The sequence below is a fragment of the Dermochelys coriacea genome, chromosome 10 (assembly GCF_009764565.3).
Source record: "Dermochelys coriacea isolate rDerCor1 chromosome 10, rDerCor1.pri.v4, whole genome shotgun sequence".
Classification (NCBI taxonomy): domain Eukaryota; kingdom Metazoa; phylum Chordata; order Testudines; family Dermochelyidae; genus Dermochelys; species Dermochelys coriacea.
In genome coordinates this window covers 78,467,045-78,489,486 of record NC_050077.1, presented here as the reverse complement: position 1 = coordinate 78,489,486, position 22,442 = coordinate 78,467,045, and the positions used below count along the sequence as shown (strand labels likewise).

General features: G+C 41.1%; 1 protein-coding gene across 2 annotated transcripts in view; it reads left to right on the top strand.

The window, feature by feature from the left end:
* The window catches only part of CHSY1 (chondroitin sulfate synthase 1), a 117,399-nt gene that overhangs the window by 17,971 nt on the left and 76,986 nt on the right, over nucleotides 1-22,442 (top strand). For both annotated transcript variants that reach the window (XM_043494471.1, XM_038418731.2), the window contains exon 2: nucleotides 7,085-7,580. In XM_043494471.1, the coding sequence (XP_043350406.1) occupies nucleotides 7,215-7,580 (366 nt within the window). In that variant the 5' untranslated portion in view covers nucleotides 7,085-7,214. The remainder of the gene's footprint in view (nucleotides 1-7,084; nucleotides 7,581-22,442) is intronic.

The following is a 22,442-nucleotide window of genomic DNA, read 5'->3' as shown; positions in this document are numbered from 1 at the left end:
GATATGTGTGTTAATCAAAATAATTGGAATGTGGAAGAAAATATCAATGCAAACAATAAATGTCCTTTTTATGGTCTGGTCACATGCCATAGTGAGGGTATAAGACTTCTGGGAGGACATTAATATTTATTACAGTGACCCAAAATCTGCAATATACTCTACAGAACAAATAATATATTTTGGGAGCAACCACCTGTTATGTTTCTGAGGTAAAGAGGAGACCTAGGCACTGGCTTTCCCACCTAAAATTGATTGTAGGATCACTTTCATAGGCACACTTGTACATTTACCCAGATGCTATAAATTGCACCTGCATATACTTGTAGGTGCAGAATTGGAGGCTGAACTCCAACCCTTCTGGAAATGAGGGCCCTAGATTAGCTTTTCTTAGCTTTGGAAGGGGAGACTTTAAGGAGTACAGCAGACCATTCAGGCTCTCTGCCAGCTTTCTGCAGGACAGCATGGCTGGTAGCTTTAAAAAGAAATTTCCTATCAAGATATAAACTCCTAGAGATCTTCTCTGGTAAGAGAGGAGACAGAATTGTATGTGGTGGTCAAGATCAATAGTTTACACTTTGTTGATGTAAATAACCCTATCTATGCTAGTGTAAAATTATTCAGTGCTGAAGTGGATCAGCATATAAATATCTTTAAATTTTAAAAACCCTTACACCAGTGGCACCACAGATACTTAGTACCAGAGCCACATCTGCTACCAATGCTGCTTTTCAGCATGACATTCATAGCTGAGTTGAGCTGATTTCTTACTTAGAAGTAAGGCACTCAGTGGAGAGAACTAGCCCATCATTTAGAAACAGAGTTGCTCAGAAGTAGTCTTAATTCAAGGCTCCATGGTGTATTCAAGAAAGCATTTTCCCAGCTTCATTATCTTGCTGAGGCATTGACAAATTGTTTTCTTTGGCATAATTATACAATGCAAGTGTTTCTCAAACTCTAAATGGCTTCCTTGGTCTCTTGCAAGTGAAGTTCCCAGCAGAATCAGGCAAAAATGGAATTCTTTTTTCTTTAATCCTCTTTGATTTGGGACAACTGTGTAATAAATATTCTAGATTATTGTGCTTTTTTTATGAGTGTTAACTGGAGACAATGAAGCAAGAATTTTTTGGAAACTGAAGGTGAGGAAAAATTCCAGATCTTGGATATGCCAAGTCCCTACTGCTAAGTGCATACATTATTATTAACACCACCATAACTGTATTAATGGCTTCTTTTTAGGAAGTATTTAATTCCTGGTTATAGTAGTTGTTGGCTTTGTAGCCCTAACATGTTTTTGTATACGCCTTAGTTTGTGTCTTCAGATGATTATATGCACTTGGTTTACATTGATTTGATTTTTAACAGCTATCTGTGGAGAACCCTTGTAGAACCCGACCAGCTGTACTAATCATGTGACTTTCACACAATTGGCTGTATATGCGTGCAAAGAAAAGTTTCATCTGACTCAAAGTAATGATGTTATGATAGCTAGCCTTAATGCACTATATTAAATGTCTTCATTCTAAAGGAAGATTGCTCAACTCTTTTGTTTAAATTATGACATTGGTGTTTCATGCTTCTGGATTGTCAGAATTGTGTGCGTCTTGCATGCTGTGTGAACTAGTATTTCTCAATGTCATGCACATCTTCAACACTTCTCCCAAAAATACCCAACAATCGTAGGGACCTAATCCTTCAAATCTTGATTCATGCAGTATTCCTGTTCACATATGTAAAGGTTCTACCTATGAGAGAGGGTTGGGCTCTAACAGAGCAGTTCTGTTATGTGGTTTTTTGAATACTGATGTTCAGTAAACACTAAGTTTTCCTGTTCTATCTTTGTACAGTGTCTAGTGTATACCTGGCTGAGGCCTTTAGGGACTACTGCAGTACAGATGATTGATAATCCTGGTAACACCAACTTCGGCTACCTGGCTGTAGAAGCATTGGGACCACATTTCCTTAACCAAAGGAGTCTGACTGGGGAACTGGAGGGTTGGGGCAGAGTATGGGCCTTCTCTGAAAATATCAATTTTTTTGTTTTTTTTACCACCAATCTTCAGGCCTAGTTCTGCAAACCTTTTAATAAATAGTTCTCACTTACGTGAACAGTACAAGTGAAGCAAATGGGACTGCTCATGTGAGTAAATACCGTTCAGGCCACAGGAGGGGAAAGAGAATAAAGCCCCGTGACTGTGAAGTCTTATGAGTTAGGACACTGCCTATAACTGAAGATCAAGCAATAGAAATAAACCTAAGGATTCTAGACTGAATTGGAATAGTAGCTCTGACCTTGTTAAACTTGGTTTTACACTTTTGACGTTACAAGTTGGCTCTTCAATGACTTAAAGTTAAGATGTGTGAAGTAACTTTGAACAAAATTCCGTGGTTATAATTATTATTTTTGTCTTTTGATAGACAAATCTTTCAAATGTCAGATATGGCTGATCAAATAAATTCAGGTTTGATTCTATTAGATGTAATATACATTGTATCCTGAACTTAAATTTTTCTGTTCCTGTACTTTCTGAATAAGTGGAGGCATGAGAAAATAAGTTATGCATATCAAATGTCATCTGCCACTAATTTCGACAGTAAGAAGTAGCAGGTGTTGATGTTCTCCAGATGTTTTGGCCTCTGATAACTGACTCTGGTGTTCAAAAGGCCTTAAATGAGCTTCTATAAGTCACCTGTACCAAAGTTCAAATGTGTGCTGAAAGCCACAACCCTGAGTTAAGATGACTTGCGCCTTATCTTAGAAATCACATAAATTTAGGAAATGATTATGGTATAATCCAACTGTAGTTGCACCAAAAATATTATCTAGGGCAGCTGGCTTTGGGCCAAGGGATATTCTGCAGTTTGAACACTTAAAAACCCTATCTGAGAGTTTTACTGATGCATGCAGCTGTTCCATCTCAATAGACGAGGAGCTATTCCCTACCAGTACTCACATAAGTGTTGATATGAAAGAACTTGAACTGGGAGGGCTGAGAGCACCTCCAAACATGAGAAATAACAGACACAGCATTGCTTTACATAGCTGAGTACTCTTCTAAAACATCTGGACTGTGGAAGATCATTAGCTAGGAGCTATAAGGTACAGAGAACATCCTGCACTGTCCATAGTTCATCAATTAGAGATTGCTGACTTTTCAGGGTGCAGGGAGTGAGTTGGAAAATTATTGGCTTCCTTAAAGGAAAAAGACAATAAACTGAAGGAGTTATAAGGACCGCATCTTGCCACTTTATTAAATGAATCTGTCTGGGAAGTGGCTTGGTTCAGTCTAAAAGCAGCATTGGGAACAGATAACAGATGCTTTTGATAATTGTGATTCCCAACAGCTTTTGTTCCACAATTCTACATTTAAATTTGTCACACTGCACTTTTTGACTAATGTTCGTCAAAAGGCTTCTTCACTTGGTTTTTAAATTTAAATTTATGCTGGGATATTTCACTCATAAACCACCAGATATTAGCATACAAAAAGCTATGTATAGTCTGCTTTCATTTTACTTAAAAAGGAGTAGAGGATCAATCTAAATGTGGTTACCAAAGAATTAACAAAGAAACTCTCACTAGTTCCTGAAAACTTAAGATGTGGGTGTTTGCTTAAAACTAGCTGATTTTCCCCACTTCAATCGAATGGTTTCATAAACTGTAGCTTATGCATTGATGACTATGGGTATGTCTACATGGCAAAGAAAGAGTCACGGCTGGTCGACTTGGGCTCATGGGGCTTGGACTGCGGGGTTATTTCATTGCTATGTAGACTTCTGGGCTCAGGCTGGAGCCTCTGCTCTAGGGCCCTGCGAGGTGAGAGGCTCCCAGAGCCCAAGCTCCAGTCCAAGCCTGGAAACCAACACAACAATGAAACAACCCTGCAGCCTGAGCCCTGTGAGCCTGTGTCAGCTGGCATGGACCAGCCGCAGATTTTTCTTTGCTGTGTAGACATACCCTAAAGATCTGATTCAGCTCTGACTGAAGTCATTGGGATTCTTTCCATTGACTTCAGCTGGATGTTAATTTCCTAAAATGCACTGGACACTTGACTAATAAATCCAGATTTAAATAACTGTATCCTTTTTAAATGATTGTGGCTTTTTAAAATTAAAATTTTTGTGATGAGCAGACATCAAATACCATTTTATTTTTAAATGGAACTTTTTGTTTAATTTACCTGAATATTTTTAAATGAGGTCTCGAAGCCCTGGCTTACAGTAGGTGGAGGGATCGATCTAAGTTAGGCAACATACTTAGACCTACTCACTGCAGCTTCTTCACTTTGGTGAGTCAACTGCTGCCTCTCCCCCATCGACTCTGCCTCCACCTCTCGCGGTGGTGGAGTACAGGAGTCGATGGGAGAGTGCTCGGGGGCTGATTTATCGCGTCTAAACTAGATCCGATAAATTGATCCTCACTGGATCAATTGCTGCCCGCCGATCCGGTGGGTATTGTAGACATAACCTTAGTGGCTAATGCTGTAGATTTCAGATCGTTTAAATTCTCCAAACACATTCTACTCTATTTTTAATCTAAATTGTGGTTGGAAGCACCTGGTATAAATAGCACTGATACATTTAAGGAACACTATTCTCTTTCACACCTCAAGAATGTTTTCACGGCTGATTCTGAATGCAGATTATGGTCTGAACAAAGCTGCCAAACGTAACTAGAAAGTAACTCCTGTAAAAGGAACAACTGTCCAGTTACTAATTAAAACTGCATTCCATGTCTTCCTACACAGAATACTCTTTCCTCTTTGTGAGTAGCAGTTAAACAAATATCCAGTGATCTAAATTTCATAAGTTTTTAAGAGCAAGGATGTAAAACGTTTAATAGCTGCATAACTTAAAATGTCTCTAGAAAGTCTTTGCTTGATTGTGACTCAGAGATGTAAAGAAGAGTCCTCCTAAGCTAAAGAGGCCAGCTGCCCATGTACGTAAGCGCTAGGCAGGCTTTGCTAGAGGTTGCTGGTGAAGGTTTAAGACGGATGCTATGTCTTTACACAGCTCAACACAAATGAGGGCTCCTGCCTAGAAGAGTGGCTGATATTCCATAGAAGAAAAGGAGTACTTGTGGCACCTTAGAGACTAACAAATTTATTAGAGCATAAGCTTTCGTGAGCTACAGCTTACTTCATCGGATGCATTGTAGCTCACGAAAGCTTATGCTCAAATAAATTTGTTAGTCTCTAAGGTGCCACAAGTACTCCTTTTCTTTTTGCGAATACAGACTAACACGGCTGCTACTCTGAAACCTGATATTCCATAGGTCCTGCCTATATTGCTGATCCCATTTCCTCTCCCAGCTCCATGTCTCATGAGACATCCTCTTTATGCTTGGAACAGCCTGCCATTTCTTGTCCACAAATACCCATTCCTATTTAAATCCCACTTCTTTCCTAACCTCTTTGGGGGAGTATGGATCTGTCGTCTTCTGGGAGCTGATCCACATCAGAAGTAGGAGATCCATAAATGTCTTAAGTGACTTAGGAGTGCTAGTTCTGTTGAAAGCCATTTTAAGTGTCTTTGTCCTGTTTGAAAATCCCCTCCTTTAATTCTTTAGCTGAAGTGGTAGAGTATCGTGGTTTTAGCTCTGCGGGGTCCTAGGTTCAAACCCTGCTGTCAACCCAAGTGGTGGCTGTTACCTTTTTAACCCTCCATTTCAATTGTCCTCTCTCTTCCTTTTGGTTTCTTTTGCTGTGTTTCTGAACTAGATGCTGAGCTTGTGGGATCATGGAACACTTAATATCAGAGCTTTGAGTAGGGCTTAAAAAAATCTGCATTCCCATTCTCCAGAGACTGATACAAAATGTGGGTGTGAGGGGTAATACCATGGTAAGAAGAGAAGTCCATCTGTTAGGATTCTGCAGTGCTGCTATTCATGCCCCATTCTTTGGGGCTGCTTTTCCATAAGCCTCCAGCTGGTAGGGGGCAGATGAGTTTGAGGTGACCTTTCCTGTTTCTTCCCCTGCACATTGGGTTGCTGCATGGAAGAAAAATCTCTTCCTTCATCAGAGCCTACCTATTCAATCTGCTAGCTCCTGGGTGGAAAACACCACTACTCTACCCATCTGTCCTAGAGTCTTTTCTTCTGTGGGGTACAGACTTTTCATAAGTTGATGCAAAAAAATGGTCATCTGTTCATTCTGCACCTCTGAAACTATAGATTAACATAGGCACCAGTGGACAGAAGTAGGGACTGAAAAATGTGCAGGGAAACTTTTCATCTACACAAAATTAGCTTCAAACTGTTCTGTCATCTGCACAAACTTGAAAATACATTCTTGTAATTAAAAGAAACTTATTTTCCTAAATTTTGCAAAACTTTTGGGGGGGAGGGAAGGTAGTGGTTTAAACAAAGTCAGTATCTAGGAGGTCCCAAATGTTGTTGTTGCATCTGCATCTGACTGGTATTCATACTTTACAGTTATATAGTCCTTTATAAGGACTTAGATGGTACTTTCAAGGGCACTCAGCATTAGCCTAACACAGTTCCCTTTGACTTCAATGGGAGTCTTATGCCCAATGTCAGCGGGGACAGAGTTAGGCTAACACTGAGCACTTTCTGAAGATTCCACATTTAGTTTTGGAGGAGCTCGATTGTTAGCCCATCTTGAAACTAGAAACTTAGGCTCAGAAGCATGTCATGTTGGAATGGCTTGGACATCGTATATCAAACTTCATTGCACCACGACCCCCCTCTGACAACAAAAATAACTACATCACACACATACACACACACACACACGCCCTGTGTGCCTGAGAGCTTCAGTCCTAGGCAGCAGGGCCGTAGCCTGAGCCCTGCTGCCCAGGACAGAAGCCCATGGGCTTCGGCGTCAGCCCCTGGTGATAGCAACTCACTTTGAAGTTGCAACTCACAGTTTGAGAACTGCTGTCTTATATGGTTCTTACCACTGTACGTGATCATTGCTTTTATGGAAGGAAGACTGCATTTCAAGAGAATTAAAAAGGGAGGAAATTCTTAAAACAAATGGTCCTCTTGAGACACTTTTTCCTGTATGTTTGACTTGTACTGTGATGTGCTTTGTCTATAAACTTAATTTTATATTTTTCATTCTAGAACCTGGTCCAAAACCATTCCTGGCAAGGTCGAATTCTTCTCCAGTGAGGGTTCGGACACCTCTGTTCCAATCCCAATAGTGTCACTACAAGGCGTGGATGACTCCTACCCACCCCAGAAGAAATCCTTTATGATGCTCAAGTACATGCATGACAACTACTTGGACAATTACGAATGGTTTATGAGAGCAGATGATGATGTTTACATTAAGGGGGACAGACTGGAGAGCTTCCTTAGGAGTTTGAACAGTAGTGAACCCCTCTTCCTTGGGCAGACTGGGCTTGGCACTACCGAAGAGATGGGGAAACTGGCCTTGGAACCTGGAGAGAACTTCTGCATGGGAGGACCTGGCGTGATCATGAGCCGGGAGGTGCTGCGCAGAATGGTGCCTCACATTGGAGAGTGCTTGCAAGAGATGTACACCACTCATGAGGACGTGGAAGTGGGAAGATGTGTGCGGAGATTTGCAGGAGTGCAGTGTGTCTGGTCTTATGAGGTAAGAATATGAATACAAGAAATGAGGCATGTGGGGGTGAAAGGTGTGATGTTTTGTACAGGATAATAGCATGTCCCAAACACCAGCAAATGGGATATGGCCTACCTGACATCTAATTTTGTATAATTTAAATTTAAAATTGGTTAAAGTAGTTCTGGTAAAATTGGTTAAAGTAGTTAAAGCACCTGTCCCAGAACTCCCCTGCTTTTCTTTCTAGCTTTACAATAAAATTGTCCTATCGCTCTTGAAATACTTTTTCTCCTTCCTGTCATCCTGTGAAACCCCCACACGAATGGTTATGTGACTGCACAGAGAAAAATGTCTCATAAATGAACTAAACTGGGGGAAATCTGGTAACTAGTCTACCCTTTCAGTTACACTACTCTTGGATGTTAATTTGTTACTATATATATTTTTTTTAAAAAAAGTCTTCAGATAGAGGTGTGACATGTAAGCTGAGTGTCTTATAGTTTTACCATCCCTATGCTGTGAGGTAAGAATATTCATCCCCCCCATTTTACAAATAGAAACTTGAGGGGAAAGCTAAATCAAAGTGGTCTTTTTCTCGTTTATCAAATGGGGTTCAGCATTCACAAGCCCGTATGAATTTAATAGGGAGCAGCAGGTGCTCACCACCTCTGAAATTAGGTCTGAGTGATTTGCTGACTGTCAGAGCCATGAGTGGGTGTTCTTGGTTTCTAGTTTGTGCTTAACCAACTTGTCTGTGAGATCAGTATTGAAAACTAATGGAAAACCAGACTGCTTACCAGTGTTGGGGCACACAAGGTCTAGAGACTTGTAAAATAATTACATGTATCTATCTTAGTCTTTCACCCAACATATACCTATTGCCAAACAGGTGTTTAATCTCTACAGCATTTAACATTGTCACACTGCATACAGTTCTAAGTCTGCAGATAATTAAACATTAAACTGCCTACAGGGAAGTGTCTACAGCTCAGGTATGGTTCTGTTACTTGTTAGATATTTGCTGATTCCTGCTGTTGGACTTGTGGGTGGAGACGGGTCTTCAGAGGGGCTTATCCTCCCCCTCCCTTTTCCCTCCTCTGTCCCTTCCCCCCACCTGTACTGACAGCCATTGAAATCTGCCCAAAGAGATCCGATTGCAGCTTCAGGATCTCAGAAACCCCACAACCTGCTGTTTTATTATTTACTCTTTGTTATCCTCATGGACAATTCAGATCCATACAATTCTCTGGGCTTCAAAGTTTGGTTTTAAATATTGCAGAAGAATAATTCTGTTCAGCTGCTTACATTGGAGTTTTTTTTTTTTTTTTTTTTTTTAAAATACAGTGGAATCACTTCCATCAATCTGTAGTTCTGTAAAAGCCTATACCTACAGAATCTAAATATGTGGCCAAACTGAGTTCAGGTCTCTTTAAAGGGACACCAACTTAATCACACTTGGAAAGAACGCTGAAGATTACTTCTGATAAAAGGTCAGAGGAAGATTGCTTTACACTCATATTTTTGTTCCAAGGGCTTACTTTTTGTGTTTCTGGCAGCTCTGTGTATTATTTCCCCTAACTGTGAGCTCTCACATAGGAAAAGGGGGAGGGTTTTTTTTTTTTTTTAAAAGAAAATTGTAAAACCACAGAAATTGACAGAGGGACTTGAGTCAGAGATAATACCTGAAACTATTACTAACTAAATGATTTGGAAGCTGTTATTAACTAACTGACTTGGTTTCATTTTGACAGCAAGACAGTTTAAATTTTTGAAATAGTTACTGATTGCTTCTCCTGAGAAGTTACCATTTAGTGCCTTGTGGGCCCAATTGGAGCTCAGTGGAGTCAATGGGCATTGGATCAGGTCCTTGATGGAGAGAGCTTTTTCAACTGCGTTCATCTTGGCACATGTAGATGTTTTATATATAAAAAATGAAATCTGGACACCGGCAAAGATGAATTCTAGAATGGCAGTGGTGCTGTCACTTCTTCTTCTATATTTCTAGACCTGAAATGATTTATTAGTGTGGTAGGTGCTTTACAGAAAAAAGGATCAAACCACTTTTTTCTTAGTTCTCCTATTTAAAATAGTTATTGGGTCTAGAGCAGGCGATTGTAACAACTTCCATGTAAATAGCTACATCAGGTATCACTTGAAACTATTAAATGCTCAAATCCTGGTCCCATTGAAACGAATAGCAAAACAGCCATTGATTTTAGTAGGACCAAAATTTGGCCTGAAATCTTGAATCATTTTTAGAGCTGTCACACTTTAAGGAGGTAAGAGAAACAAAATAAAAAAAGGAGTGACATGTAGCAGAACTAGACTGCTAATAATGCTGAAGAAAAGCAAAATGCTTGAGCATTTTTAAGCTATTCAGAATGTTCTCTTCTCTCAGATGTAGTGGATTGTCTAAAATTAGTATGTGTAGAGGGGGAAAATAGCACAAACTCTTAAAAATTACCCCTGCAGTGTGAGTGAGAATGTAAGGTTTAGTGCTCCCTGGGAGGGAGAGGGAGGAATGGCTGGGTAGCAGTTTCAATTATGAAAGCACATTACTGCTTTAGGGAGTAGCTGCACTTTCATTTCACTGAGGGCTTTTTAATTTAAAAACTGTCATAATTTGGTCTTTGGTCTGATTCTCTCAATGCCCAGACAACTGAATTAAATGTGCCTAGGGAATGTTATGTAAAATAAAACACTGACTCTGTTAAGCAATGCAACTGTCTTAACCAGCTATGTTAGGAAAGGTTAGTGTTTAAACAACATTTTCCATGTCTTAACTGTATTCATGAGTGTCAAGCAAGAGATCACTATGACTAAAATGCAATGCATTGTATTGCAACAGACTTTGGGTGGAAGGAAGTTTTATTCCATCCCCTGCCTTCTGGGGGTATTATATTGCATTCTTTAGGATACCTCAAATTAGTTCCCTCTTTACAGTTCTTGCAGGGCTTAGCAAATTAGACTCTAATTGCTTAAAAAAAAAAAAGTTCTTTGCTCATAACTTCCATTTAGAAGAGTTCCAAAGTGCTTTAATGGCCCAAATCTTGAAGCCCCTATTCATGTGAGTAATTTCACTGATGTCAGCAGGGGCTGCTTGCATGAGCAAGTGTTTACCAGTACTTTGCCATACATTTGTGGAACATCGTTGGGGAAAACTCTGCTAGGCCCTGTATCTTCCCCCCTCTACTCTCCATTGCTGTTACCCTTATTAACACCGTGGGAGGTCGCATGTATTTTGATAACTGCAACCACCTCTTCTCCAGCCTCCTTTACACCTCCCTCTCCCTTTTAACTCCAGCCATAGCATGGCCACCAAAACAGTCATCTTCTGTCCTGACCATTAGACACCCTTCTACTGCTGCATCAAAGCTCTGTCCCAGCCTACATGTCTGGTCCTGGATCCTCATGTTCCTCCTTTACCTTCTGCTCGATCAAAGATATCAGCCTCAAAACCCATCTTGTTTCATTCTTGTATTTGGTGGTGACTTCTGTGCTGCCTCTTACTCATGAAGTGCACTCCACTAAGCTATCAACCTTATTCATTACAAGTCTCATGTAAACTCACTACTTCCATGATGCCCACAAGACAAGTTGTGAATATACTTTGTTGGCCTGAATGCTTGGGGGTGTGTGTGTGGGGGGGGGAATAGCACTGTCTGTTCCCCTCTCTGGGTTTTATCCTTTCTCTGGTGTGTCTGAGGTTGTAAAATCTCTTTATCAGTGATTGTTCCTTTTTTGTGTGTGTGGTAGAGTGCTGAACCTGTCATCTGTGGCTAACAAGTAACTATGAAATGCAGCCACCTGCTAGGGTCAATGAGAGTAACCACTCAACAATTAGGGCACAACACATTGCATGACAGCAGGGGGACAGGACAAATTATACCAAGGATGAACAGGGCCATGGAATATCATATGTCCACAGAGAGCAGACAGGACCCAGGTTATAAGGTCTTTCTTTCAAAACCTGACAACCTCCCCATCCCCATCATAAAGTATGTGGAGCTTAATTTACCTACGTTGGGGAGGATAAAGGGCTGAGTTGATCTTGTGAGGACTGGACCCCACAGTCTTAGAGAATCTAGGTTTTTCAATCTTAAAGGGATGTTGCCAGGGCTGAGGAGAGAATGTTTGATATACCTGTGTTAAAATCTTCTCTTTCGCTATTAGTTTACTACTTTGCATTTGTCTGTGCTTGGAGAGTGAAGACTGGCTAGTTCAGTTTCTGCCTTGGTACACTGGCACAATGTTGCACTATTTCAGTTGCTCATACTGAAGAAAGCTGGCTTCCATTCTGATGCAAAGCTATTGCAGTGCCTTCATTTTTTAAAAAAAATGTCAGCTTTTCTATTTTGAGTTTCATTTTGAGTCTTGTATTTTCTTTAGCAACATCTCACCCATGGGATCATCTTTCAGTAGCAGGTGATGCATTGGTTTTTTTTTAGTTGCTCTTGCCATAAAAATACTATGTAAAGAGTTCCATTCCTGTTTATAGGAATCCTGATTGCTTTTATCCAAGTTATGAATAACTGCTGGTACAGATGAGTAGCATCATATGCGTATTTAACTTACGCGAATTCAACTATATGCGCTCGGCAAAAAAAAAAAGAGAAATAACAAGATACCTGTAAATAGTGTGGGCGATTCCACCCACCATTCCACTCAATGAGCGTATACCCCGGTGTGAGTGAGATGGGAGACGTAAATCTGCTGTTCCCTCAGTCGGTCTCAGTTCCCGCATGACTCTCATAGTGTGAGCATCTCGCCATGCTGAGTGTGATTCTAGTGTTTAAAGATACTGTAAGTATTTTTCGTACAACATGGCCCCTAAACACAAGCCCACTACTTCATCTGGCACTCAACTGAAGAAACAGCGATCTGCTCCAACGCTGGAGGAAAAACTGGCTGTGTTGGACTTATTGAGAGACGGTATGTCGGTCTCCAGTGCAGCGCGTAAATATGGCCGCAACGAATCTAGCATCCATGCCATCAAGATTCGAGAGAGAGAAATTCGTCAAGCCATGGCATCAAGTGCTCCAATAACTGCTAAAGTGACAAGCCAGGTGCGTGATAAGACTTTAATGAAGACTGAAAAGACATTAAATTTATGGCTGGAAGACATGAACCGTAAAAGTGTGCCTATCAATGGCAACACGTTGCGAGAAAAGGCTCTTCACACTGTTCAAACCTCCCGCTGAAGAGGGACAGCCTTCTCATGAGAAGGAATTCAAAGCCAGCCAAGGTTGGCATAACAGTTTTAGGAACTGCTTCAACCTCAAAAATGTGCAGACTACTGGTGAAGCTGCATCTGCCAATGAAGAGGCAGCAAAAGCCTACCCCGAACAATTAAAGAAAATCATAGAAGAAAAGGGTTATCTTCCGGAACAAGTTTTTAATGTTGATGAGACTGGGCTCTTCTGGAAAAAAAAAAAAAAAAAAAAAAAATGCCCAACCACACTTACACTTTGAAATCAGAAAGACAAGCCCCTGGCTTCAAAGCAGCTAAAGACCGTGTGACTGTGGTGTTTTGTGGCAATGCTATTGGGCATTTAATAAAGCTGGGCTTTCTCTATAGGGCTGCAAATCCCCATGCCCTAAAAGGCAAGAACAAAAATCTCCTGCCTGTGTTCTGGCAATCAAATAACAAGGCTTGGGTGACCACAGCATTATTTTTGGATTGGTTCCACAAGTGTTCCATTCCGGAGGTCAAGTGGTACCTCAGAGAGAAAGGACCTGACTTTAAAGTGTTATTGATCTTGGACAATGTTCCTGGCCACCCTGTGGCACTTCGGTTTGCGCATAATGATTTTGAAGTAGTCTTTCTCCCCCCCCAATACCACCTCCAACCTCTTGAAACTGCTCATCATGTCTTGGTCAAGGCCACATACAAGAGGCTTACGTTCTCACAGATACAAAGCACTAGGGATGCTGATAATCTTAATGTGATGGAGTATATACTGTACTTTATGTGCGATTTAAGAGATTTTCAAGGGTAATTTTGACTATATGCGATTTTCGCCTTACGCACTGACTTTAGAACCTAACCCCCACGTAAGATGCGACTCCAATGTAATTGGCAAAGCTGCAGGATATGCATCCAACTTTCTTCAGTTGTGATATAAACTGTTTGCACCATTTTGCCCTCTCATAGTGTCAAACGCTTTTCTTTCCTCCTACCACAGTGATTGGTGCAGAATAAGAACCTAGACAGTGTTGTGCCCTGGTGAAAATCTCTTACTGGAAACTTCAGTTTTCAAAAGAATAATCTTTTCAAAAGAATAATCTTGTAACACTTTTTTCTATTTTAACTAGACCTGAAAAGTCATTTTAAAAAATGTATTGGTCCATGTGTCTTAATAGAAACTCCATTTCCTAGTTTACCTAGCAGTATAGGGAGGGGAGTGCTTTCCACACCAAAGCATCAGAATAGAAAACGTATTTTCAAAATGTCTTTACGTGTGAGAGGTAATATAAAGGAAGCCAGGGAGAGTCAAGTGTTTTATATTATTGTATTTTATTGTGGGTTGAGAAAAAAGAGTTTGTCAGACTCACATAGGTCCAATTATGAATCCTTAGTGGAAAGGAAATGTTTGGAAGAAGGGAGAGTCTTGCATTAGTATTTTTGTCTGGCCTTTTTCACTCAGATTTAAACGAGGATAATAGCTTATCTGAAGTGCAGCTAACTAGAACAGGGTTTCCCTCTAAAACTTTTGCATTGCATCAGATAGAGACATAGGCATCCCCCCAAACGTTCTATTCCTGTATATAAGGCTCTCAAATGCAGGGGCAGGAGGAAAGTGTTTAGGGACTCTAAAGTGGCCAGAAGTCAGAGAAATCCTGTGATGGTTAGGGAGGGAAACAGCAAGTACTGGCACAAATATACAACTGTTAGTGTGTGACTAGTCTCCAGTTCTGTGGGTTTCTCTCTTGAGAAGGAAACTTCTCCTTCACTGTGTCAAAAAGGTACTGGAGACTGACTGGCAGTGCTGACGGGCTTCGTGTGGCCCACTTAGAGCTTGATCCTATGCTACGTTAACTTCAAAGGCAGAGCTTCTGTTGACTCTAATGGTGTAGCATCAGAGCCTCGATGAGATGATTTTATTGGAATACTCTGTACTTGCCTGTTTAGTCTAATATATATTAAAATAGAGTTGTGAAGGCCTTTGAGAAGCAGGGTACAGCATGTGTCTTTGTTAACCTCGAGGACCAATGCGGCATCGTGTCAATTCTTAAATTTGTCATCTCCAACATTTTTCCACAATGCTGAGTGTCCACGATTCCAGCTGAGGTCAGTATTTCTGGAAATCAGGCCTTCAGTATTGCTTTACATCAGTGTCTCTCTGACATGCAGTCTGTTCTGACCTCAAGCCATGTACTACTTTAAAATAAACCTGTCCTTTACAAATGTGGGTAGCTGGGTTATAAATTGATGCCATCGGTGTACGTGTTGCCACGTGTACCCGTGCACAAGGTGCCTAGAGTCTGAATCTGATGCAAACCATCTGTATGTATGCCATGATTATGCCAAGTTTGGAGAGAACCTTGAAGTAGTGCAGACTTTTAAACTGTAACTTGGATGGCACGGTCATTGAAAGACTTCGTGGAAGTCTGCTTTGTCTTTTTAAGAGCAATTCCATTTAGCATACAGGAGCTGAAGAATGGATTTCAAACATTGTGTGCGTGGCTGAGGAGAAACGAGTACTTTGCAGGAGAGACAATGGACAAGAATAGGTGGTGACCATATGTAGAAGGGCAGAATTGCGCAAAGCCTTGAAAATGAGTGCAAAAAAAACTTGACCTTGATGCGGCAGGCAATAGGGAACCAGTGAAGAGCTTGGGGGGGGGAGGTAGAGGGAGGTGGGCAGAGCATCACAACTCTAAAAACAGCACTTTCGGCAGATTGGTGAGGGGAGAAATAGGGAGGTCAAAGCTGAGGAAGCTTCTACGTAGATGCAGGAAAGCCACAGGGTGGACAAGGGTTTCAGTATTTGGAATGGGAGGTAACAACCTAGGATTCACATCCAAACTCTGTAACTTCTACATCAGCTAAATTACTTAAAAGAAAGCAAAATCTGACTGAAAACTTATAAGCCTTTTCTTAGTAACTTCTGCAGTCGCAGATCAGCAAAGCCTTAAAGCAGAAGTTTGAGGTTTGTGAAGTATTTTGATTGCTTTGCTGTTTGAACCCAAGACCCTGGAAACAGCTCCATTTTGTGTCTATGCAGTGTTAGCACAAACACTTTTTGACTCCTGGCCATGTTGTTGGGGGTGAGAGGAGAGAATTGTACGGTGTGCAATTGTATCTGACTTGTACGTAAAGTTTTTTGGGTTTTTTTTGTTAAGGTTTGACCCAGTTTTCATGAGAATACAGTGGAATCTGCTCTTAATGACCTATAGTAATGTCTAAGCTGAAGGTTATAAAAATTGAAAGTTGAACAATGAAATGTAGTCTCTGCTGATGCCAAGCATAAAAATAAAAGGTTTTTCTTCAGTCTTCTGAAGTTCAGCCATTCTTTCATGAATTAGGATCAATTTAGTGTAGATGTGGGGAGCTATCAAGATTAGTCATTGTCTTGAGTACAGTCAGCAAAGGCTTTATTGCTTCGCTGGATAAAAATCTTCAATAGAATTTCCCCTCATCCCAGATTCCTAATTCAGACATGTACTTGTGGAGAGAAGTTGTGTGAAGACTTGAGAAACCATCGGAGAAGGGGGAAATTCTTCGAAAAGAGTCTTGATAGACTTGATAGTATATCCACAATCAACTTGAAATCTAGTCTTTTTTGGATATTACACCTGCCCAAAGGATTCCTTTGGTCTTGCCAATCTTTATGGGCTGGCAATACCACTTTTTTTTTTTTTTTTAAATGGCTGTCTCATTGTTTTGTGTGGGCTTTTCTCCCAAAGGGGAAACCCTATATAGTCAATTTCACTGCTTCACTGTCTAGGAAAACTTGTCAAATGCACAAAGCAGTTAAACTATAAAGAGAGACTACTACAACAAAGACTAGAATCTTAGGTGGTACTTATAGTAATAGGCACAGTGCTTTCAGGGTTGCTTTTTTAGTTGACCGCATCCCTTTTAATGTCAAGTGAAAATGACCTTTTAAAAAAAAAAAAGGGAAGGGGGGACCTGCTTTCAATCCCTCAATCTTTAAAAATAAGTCTTAAATTACTATTTATGTAGCACCAATAGTGTGCTGGGTTTGTCTAGACCTGAGCTAGTGCTAGTCCTGGGTGCTCCAAAACAACTAATTTTGTAAAAGCCGGTAGCACAAATCTGTTTCCAGGGCCTTTATTAATGCTGTTGGGAAGTCAGCATGGCGAAATTATTTATAATAGATCTCTTCATCCTGATGTATCACTAAAACAGCTGCTTTCTAAGCAGCTCTCTTTGCTAGTCACGGTATGCTAGTGTATACAAAGGCTTTAGTAAACTGTCAGTTATATTTTGTTGATACTGCAGGATCAGTCCCTGGCATGTTGTATTAGTATCTTCACAGTTCGTATTCCTGATCTTTTTTTCATTCTGACCCATACAGTATGCCTCAAACTGAGAGGAAAAAAAGGGGAAAAATACTGAAAAGAATTAAGTCTCTTAAAAATAAATCTCCTTCTGCTTCAACAGCTTCCTTTTATAAGGTCACTGTCTGTGGAATACAGACATCCATTAGTGCTGCAGTTTTTCCTTTTTGCTGACTCGGCTGGGATGAAACTTCATGTGCTGTGATGTGTTTAGATGTACAGCTGCAATTAATAATGGGAGCTGAATATCTTAGCCCTCCAATATACACTGCACTAAAATGTTTCTGTATGGTAAGCTAGAACCTGGCTTTGGACAGCAGTGGAGGTTCCAGCCCTCTGGTAGATAAAAGTGGCTGTGGAACAGCAATCTGCAGCACCAGCTCCCTGTCACAAAAAGGAACACTTCTAACACTCTGCTGTGTACTACACTGTACAAGATCTCTATTCTTTTCTCTACATAATCTGCTGGCTACAGTTTGTATTGTCCATCGTATAGAGAACTAGTTGTTCAGGATGTGTCTAGCTTCATCTCATTTAGTAAGTTTCCTGCTGAAGAGTTGCTGTGAGTTGTGCCCTGAAGCCCTCTGATTTGGAAAATGGAACTTGGTTCTCTAGTCTACTGGGCTGCCACATATCCTTAATTGAGCCTTAAAAGGCTTTAAACACTTCGCACTAATTTCCTGTGTTTAAAAGCTTAGCTGGACTCCTGATGATGTAAACTTTCATGGTTATCAGCTAGAGTCGTCTTTAATTTTTGACAGAAATCTTCATTATCTAAAAGGTAGGCATTTTGTTCTTGCATACCTGGAACAACATAATCTTTAAGTGTCCCCTACTTCTCTGCAAGTACTATTGGAAACTCTCAGAAACCTTGCTGTTAAATTTCATCTGGAAGAAGATTCACTGGTCCTGTTGCACTTAAAACTTAGTTCTACTTTATTTTTTGCTTTAAATTGGATTTCTGCTTGTATTACCACTTGAAGCAAACTGTCAAGAATTGCCTTCAGCTATGTTTGAGCAACTTCACATACCATAATAATGACACAAACTTGACTCTAGTTTTCATTTTCACTAACCAGAAATTTGAGAATCTGGTTAACTGGCGAATTATGTTACAGATGGTGGTAGTGTTTTGTGGGCTTTTTTTTTTTAAATTACATTAAACAAAAAATAGCCAAAGTTAGCTTAAATTCAAATATATTGATGATGCAAGCCTTTTTTTTTTTTTTTTTTTTTGTGCATCAGAGGAGATCTACTCACTTAGGGTTTGTACACTACATTTAAGGTAGTGTTGGTGTTCTGGTTTTTGAATTAGTGGAATGTCCTCTCCAACTCTATCATATTTAGACCCCACGCCTGCATTTGGATCTGCTAGCAAAGGTTTCTCCAGCCGTGCCAGATCCTATTTGACCATAGAATTGGGGCCTGAACACTTTGCTACATGGGGAACTAGTTAGAAATAGCTAATCTAGAATAATTCCATGATGGATACTCGTATTCCACACTGAGTGTCTTATTCGGAATTGGAATAAGTGGATTGAACTAATTTGGAATAAGGCACTGTTGTTGTGGAATAACAACATCCACACGTGGCATTAATCAGGAATCACTACCTTATTCCAGATTTATTTCTCTGTGTAGACAAGCCTTTAGTCTGTGAAGTGTCAGGGAAAGGGATAGTCTTCACATATCTGCAGAGAACACAGTTGGTGCTTAACAAATAGGTTGCAGATCTTAGTTAAATATTTTGAAGCTTGACAGGTAGCATTTTCCTATTAAATAATATAGGAAGAAGATAAATGTCCTAGTAAGAATCTTCTGAAGTTTCGGGGGTGAGTTGTCTTCCTCCAGTGCAGTAAGAAGGGTGGGGAGACACACAACTGTGCAAATTCTGACTCATTGGTGTAGCTTTTCCCTTTATACCTTCAGAAATACTGAGAATATATGGCAAATGGATACTTCTCTCCATCCCAGTATGCCTGCATTGGCACTTGAAGTTGGTCTCAACATCTGTTCTAAAAGGCTAAACAAGTTGCTTCATGAATAATAGTGGGCAAATTTTCATATACATAACTGTAAATCAGTGTGACTGGTTAGAACACTGCTCCAAAAATAAGTTAGTGCTAATGAAGGTACCAGCCCTTATAGGCCTTCAATGGGTTTAATTACTTGGCAATAACTCCCTTATTTGAATTAAAACTAAATGTTTTGGCGGGTTATGTCACCACCATATTATTGTGGAATGAAGGAGAGAGTGTTAGTCTGCCTCCACTGAACTGCCTCTGGATTCATAGTGCACTTCAGACAGCCCAGACACTGCAGCAACATTGTCTGTCTTGGTGGGATAATGCAGTGGCTCTCAGCCTTTCCAGCCTACTGTACTCCTTTCAGGAGTCTGATTTGTCTTGTACCCTCAAGTTTCACCTCACTTAAAAACTACTTGCTTACAAAATCAGACATAAAATACAAATGTCACAGCACATCATTACTGAAACATTGCTGCTTTTCTCATTTTTACCATAGAATTATGAAATAAATCAATTTGAATATAAATATTGTACTTCCATTTCAGTGTATAATGTATAGAGTAGTATAAACAAGTCATTGTATGAAATTTTAGATTGTAGCTGCTTTTTATATAGCCTGTTGTAAAACTAGGCAGATATCTAGATGAGTTGATGTACCCTCTCTTTGTACCCCTAGGGGTACGTGTATCCCTGGTTGAGAACCACTGGTATAATGTATATTTATTGCTTATACAGTGACATTTGCTGGCTTGGGCACTTTAAGGATATATAGGAAAACAAATTCCTGCCCCAAACAGCTTACAATCCAAGGTCCCGATCCTACCGTGGGGCCTAGAATTTAACAAGGCAGGGTTCTCTGAAAGTGAATCCTTTTTTCTGCACAAAAACTCCAGCTCTATTCCCTGTTTAATGTTACTACTTGTTTAAAAAAAAAAAAACTATATAGAACATGAATTCCAGAATTAAATTCGTGTTTACCACAGTAGGCACTCAAGGCCACAGAAAATGCTTTGTTCCTCTTCAGTTGGCACAAGGGTTTGTTTGTTTTTTTGTTTTTTTGTAGTTGCTCAGTCATAAGTCTGCTTTGGTACCCCAAACTATTAGCACTGGCTGCCTTTTGAGATATGCGAACTCTGAGGCAGTGATAGCCTGTAATACGTTGGCACAGTTGGGATGGGACGTGTGGGAGGGAGAGTACTCTGCTCCCCATTAGCATCCCCCTTTCCTGCTAAATCCAGCTTTTAAAAGTTGATATCTATATTTAGATCCATTAGAATGGATACATATCTATGTACAAAAGCTGAGGGCAGTAAAGGGGGATGTGATAAGAAGTGGGGTAGGGAGGGGGAGGGAAGCATGGGGGGACAATCTAGATTGGGATGGAATGGGGAATTACAAGGGAGCATGGAAGGAGAGCAGCATTTGGGGTTAGGGCCAACAGGAGTTTTCTAAGACACCTACCTATCCACACTAGTAGAAAAACTACAGTAGCTGATACAATTCTTTATCAGGTTTCCAAAATGGTGTCTCTTCTTTTGAAGTATGTATGTGGTGGGTGGGTTCTTGAGATCAGGGTTTCCTTCGCTTCTGTTAGCAGTGCACCATGCAGATTTTCATACGGTGCAAGAGATTGTGTTCAGTGGTTCATCAAGTGAATGTTATAGGCAGAAGAGACCCTGTTTACTTGAGACCTACTGCTGCATGTTGTTTTGTGATAGATGCTTGGTACATTCCATTATGATTGCTGTATTTGTATCCCTGAAGGGTGCTACATCTGTCCTGTGTACACTACAGTTCTGCGCTAATGCTGCACTACACACAGGGACTGTGCGAGGTTCTGTCTTGAGCTACTTGGGGTGACCCTTCCTCTATTCTCTGGTAGAAATGTTCTTCCAGTATAGGGAGACAGAACAGCTTACCAGTTTTTACTAAGCCTCTTTAACTCACTGAAAATCCTTCAGTTGTCTCTACTGATCAGACTTCAGGCATATAGTGGGCCTCTTTCACAACAGGGTGAGGAAATACTTTTCAGCTTACTTTTAGATGGGCTAATGCGGTGTGTTCAAGTAAGCTTGAAGGAGTCTAGTTTTAACCCTGACGGCCAAGAAAATTGGGGAAAATGATTCATTTGTACTTTAAGAGAAATTGTAATCCTGTGTCTGGAATTTTATGAAGTGTTTCAGCAGCAAAGCATTTGCAACACCTTTTCCTCACTGCACCTCTGTGATAATTACAATGAACTTCCTCTTGCAAAGGGGTTTAAGTGACTAGCCCAAGGGCACAAAGGGAGGCTCTGTCAGGGCAAGAATTAGAGCACAGGAGGTCCTGACGCCTCCTCATAACTAGAAAAGACGCTGTCATTTGAGTATATTACCATTAAAATTCCATAGTCAGGGCTGACACTCAGAGAAGCGTGAGCAGACATGTTCTTCCTCTTGCTCCAGGAAACCACATGTTCTGTCAGATCTGTTGGCATCCCTATGATTTAGGGTCCAGACAGCTAGTTGCAAGTTCGTTCCTCAACACAGTTAATGGTAGGATATCATGGCAAACTTGGTCTGCAGTCTAAACTATAGATAGTTTGTCATCTATCAAATTAAAAAAGCATCTCAGCAGCTCCAGTGAGCAAACTTGTGACATGAGGGGGCAAGGAACCAGCATCTTGTTAGCAGGAGAAGGGTGCGAAGCAGGGGGGCAAGGATGAAATTTAAGGAACTGTTAACTAACACAAGTGGTGGAATGGAGTCCAAATAAAAAACATTGAGTTAGATCAGAGGTGGGCAAGCTATGGCCGCATCCGACCTGCGGGACCATTCTGCCCAGCCCTTGAGCTCCCAGCTGGGGAGGCTAGCCCCCGGCCCCTCCCCCGTTGTCCCCCCTTCCCCTGCAGTCATGTTTCTGCATGGGCAGTGCAGCAGCATGTCTGGCTCCAGCTGGGCAGCGCGGCCGCCAACATACTGCTCTGAGCGGCATGGTAAGGGGGCCATGGCAGGAAGTTGGGGGGACAGGGAGCAGGGGGTGGTTGGATGGGGTGATCAGGGGACGGGGAAGGTGTGGGGGTTGGATAAGTGTGGGAATCCCGGGGGGGCCTGTCAGGACGCGGGACAGTCAGGGAGCAGAGGGGGTTGGATGGGGGTGGGGTCTCGGGGGGGCAGCAGTTAGTGGCAGGGGTCCTAGGAGGGGGCAGTTAGTGGACAAGGAGCAGGGGGGGTTGGATGGGTCGGGATTCTGAAGGGGGCAGTCGGGGTAGGAAGTGGGAGGGGGCGGAGAGGGGACGGGAGCCAGGCTGTTTGGGGAGACACAGCTGTCCCTACCCGGCCCTCCATACTGTTTTGCA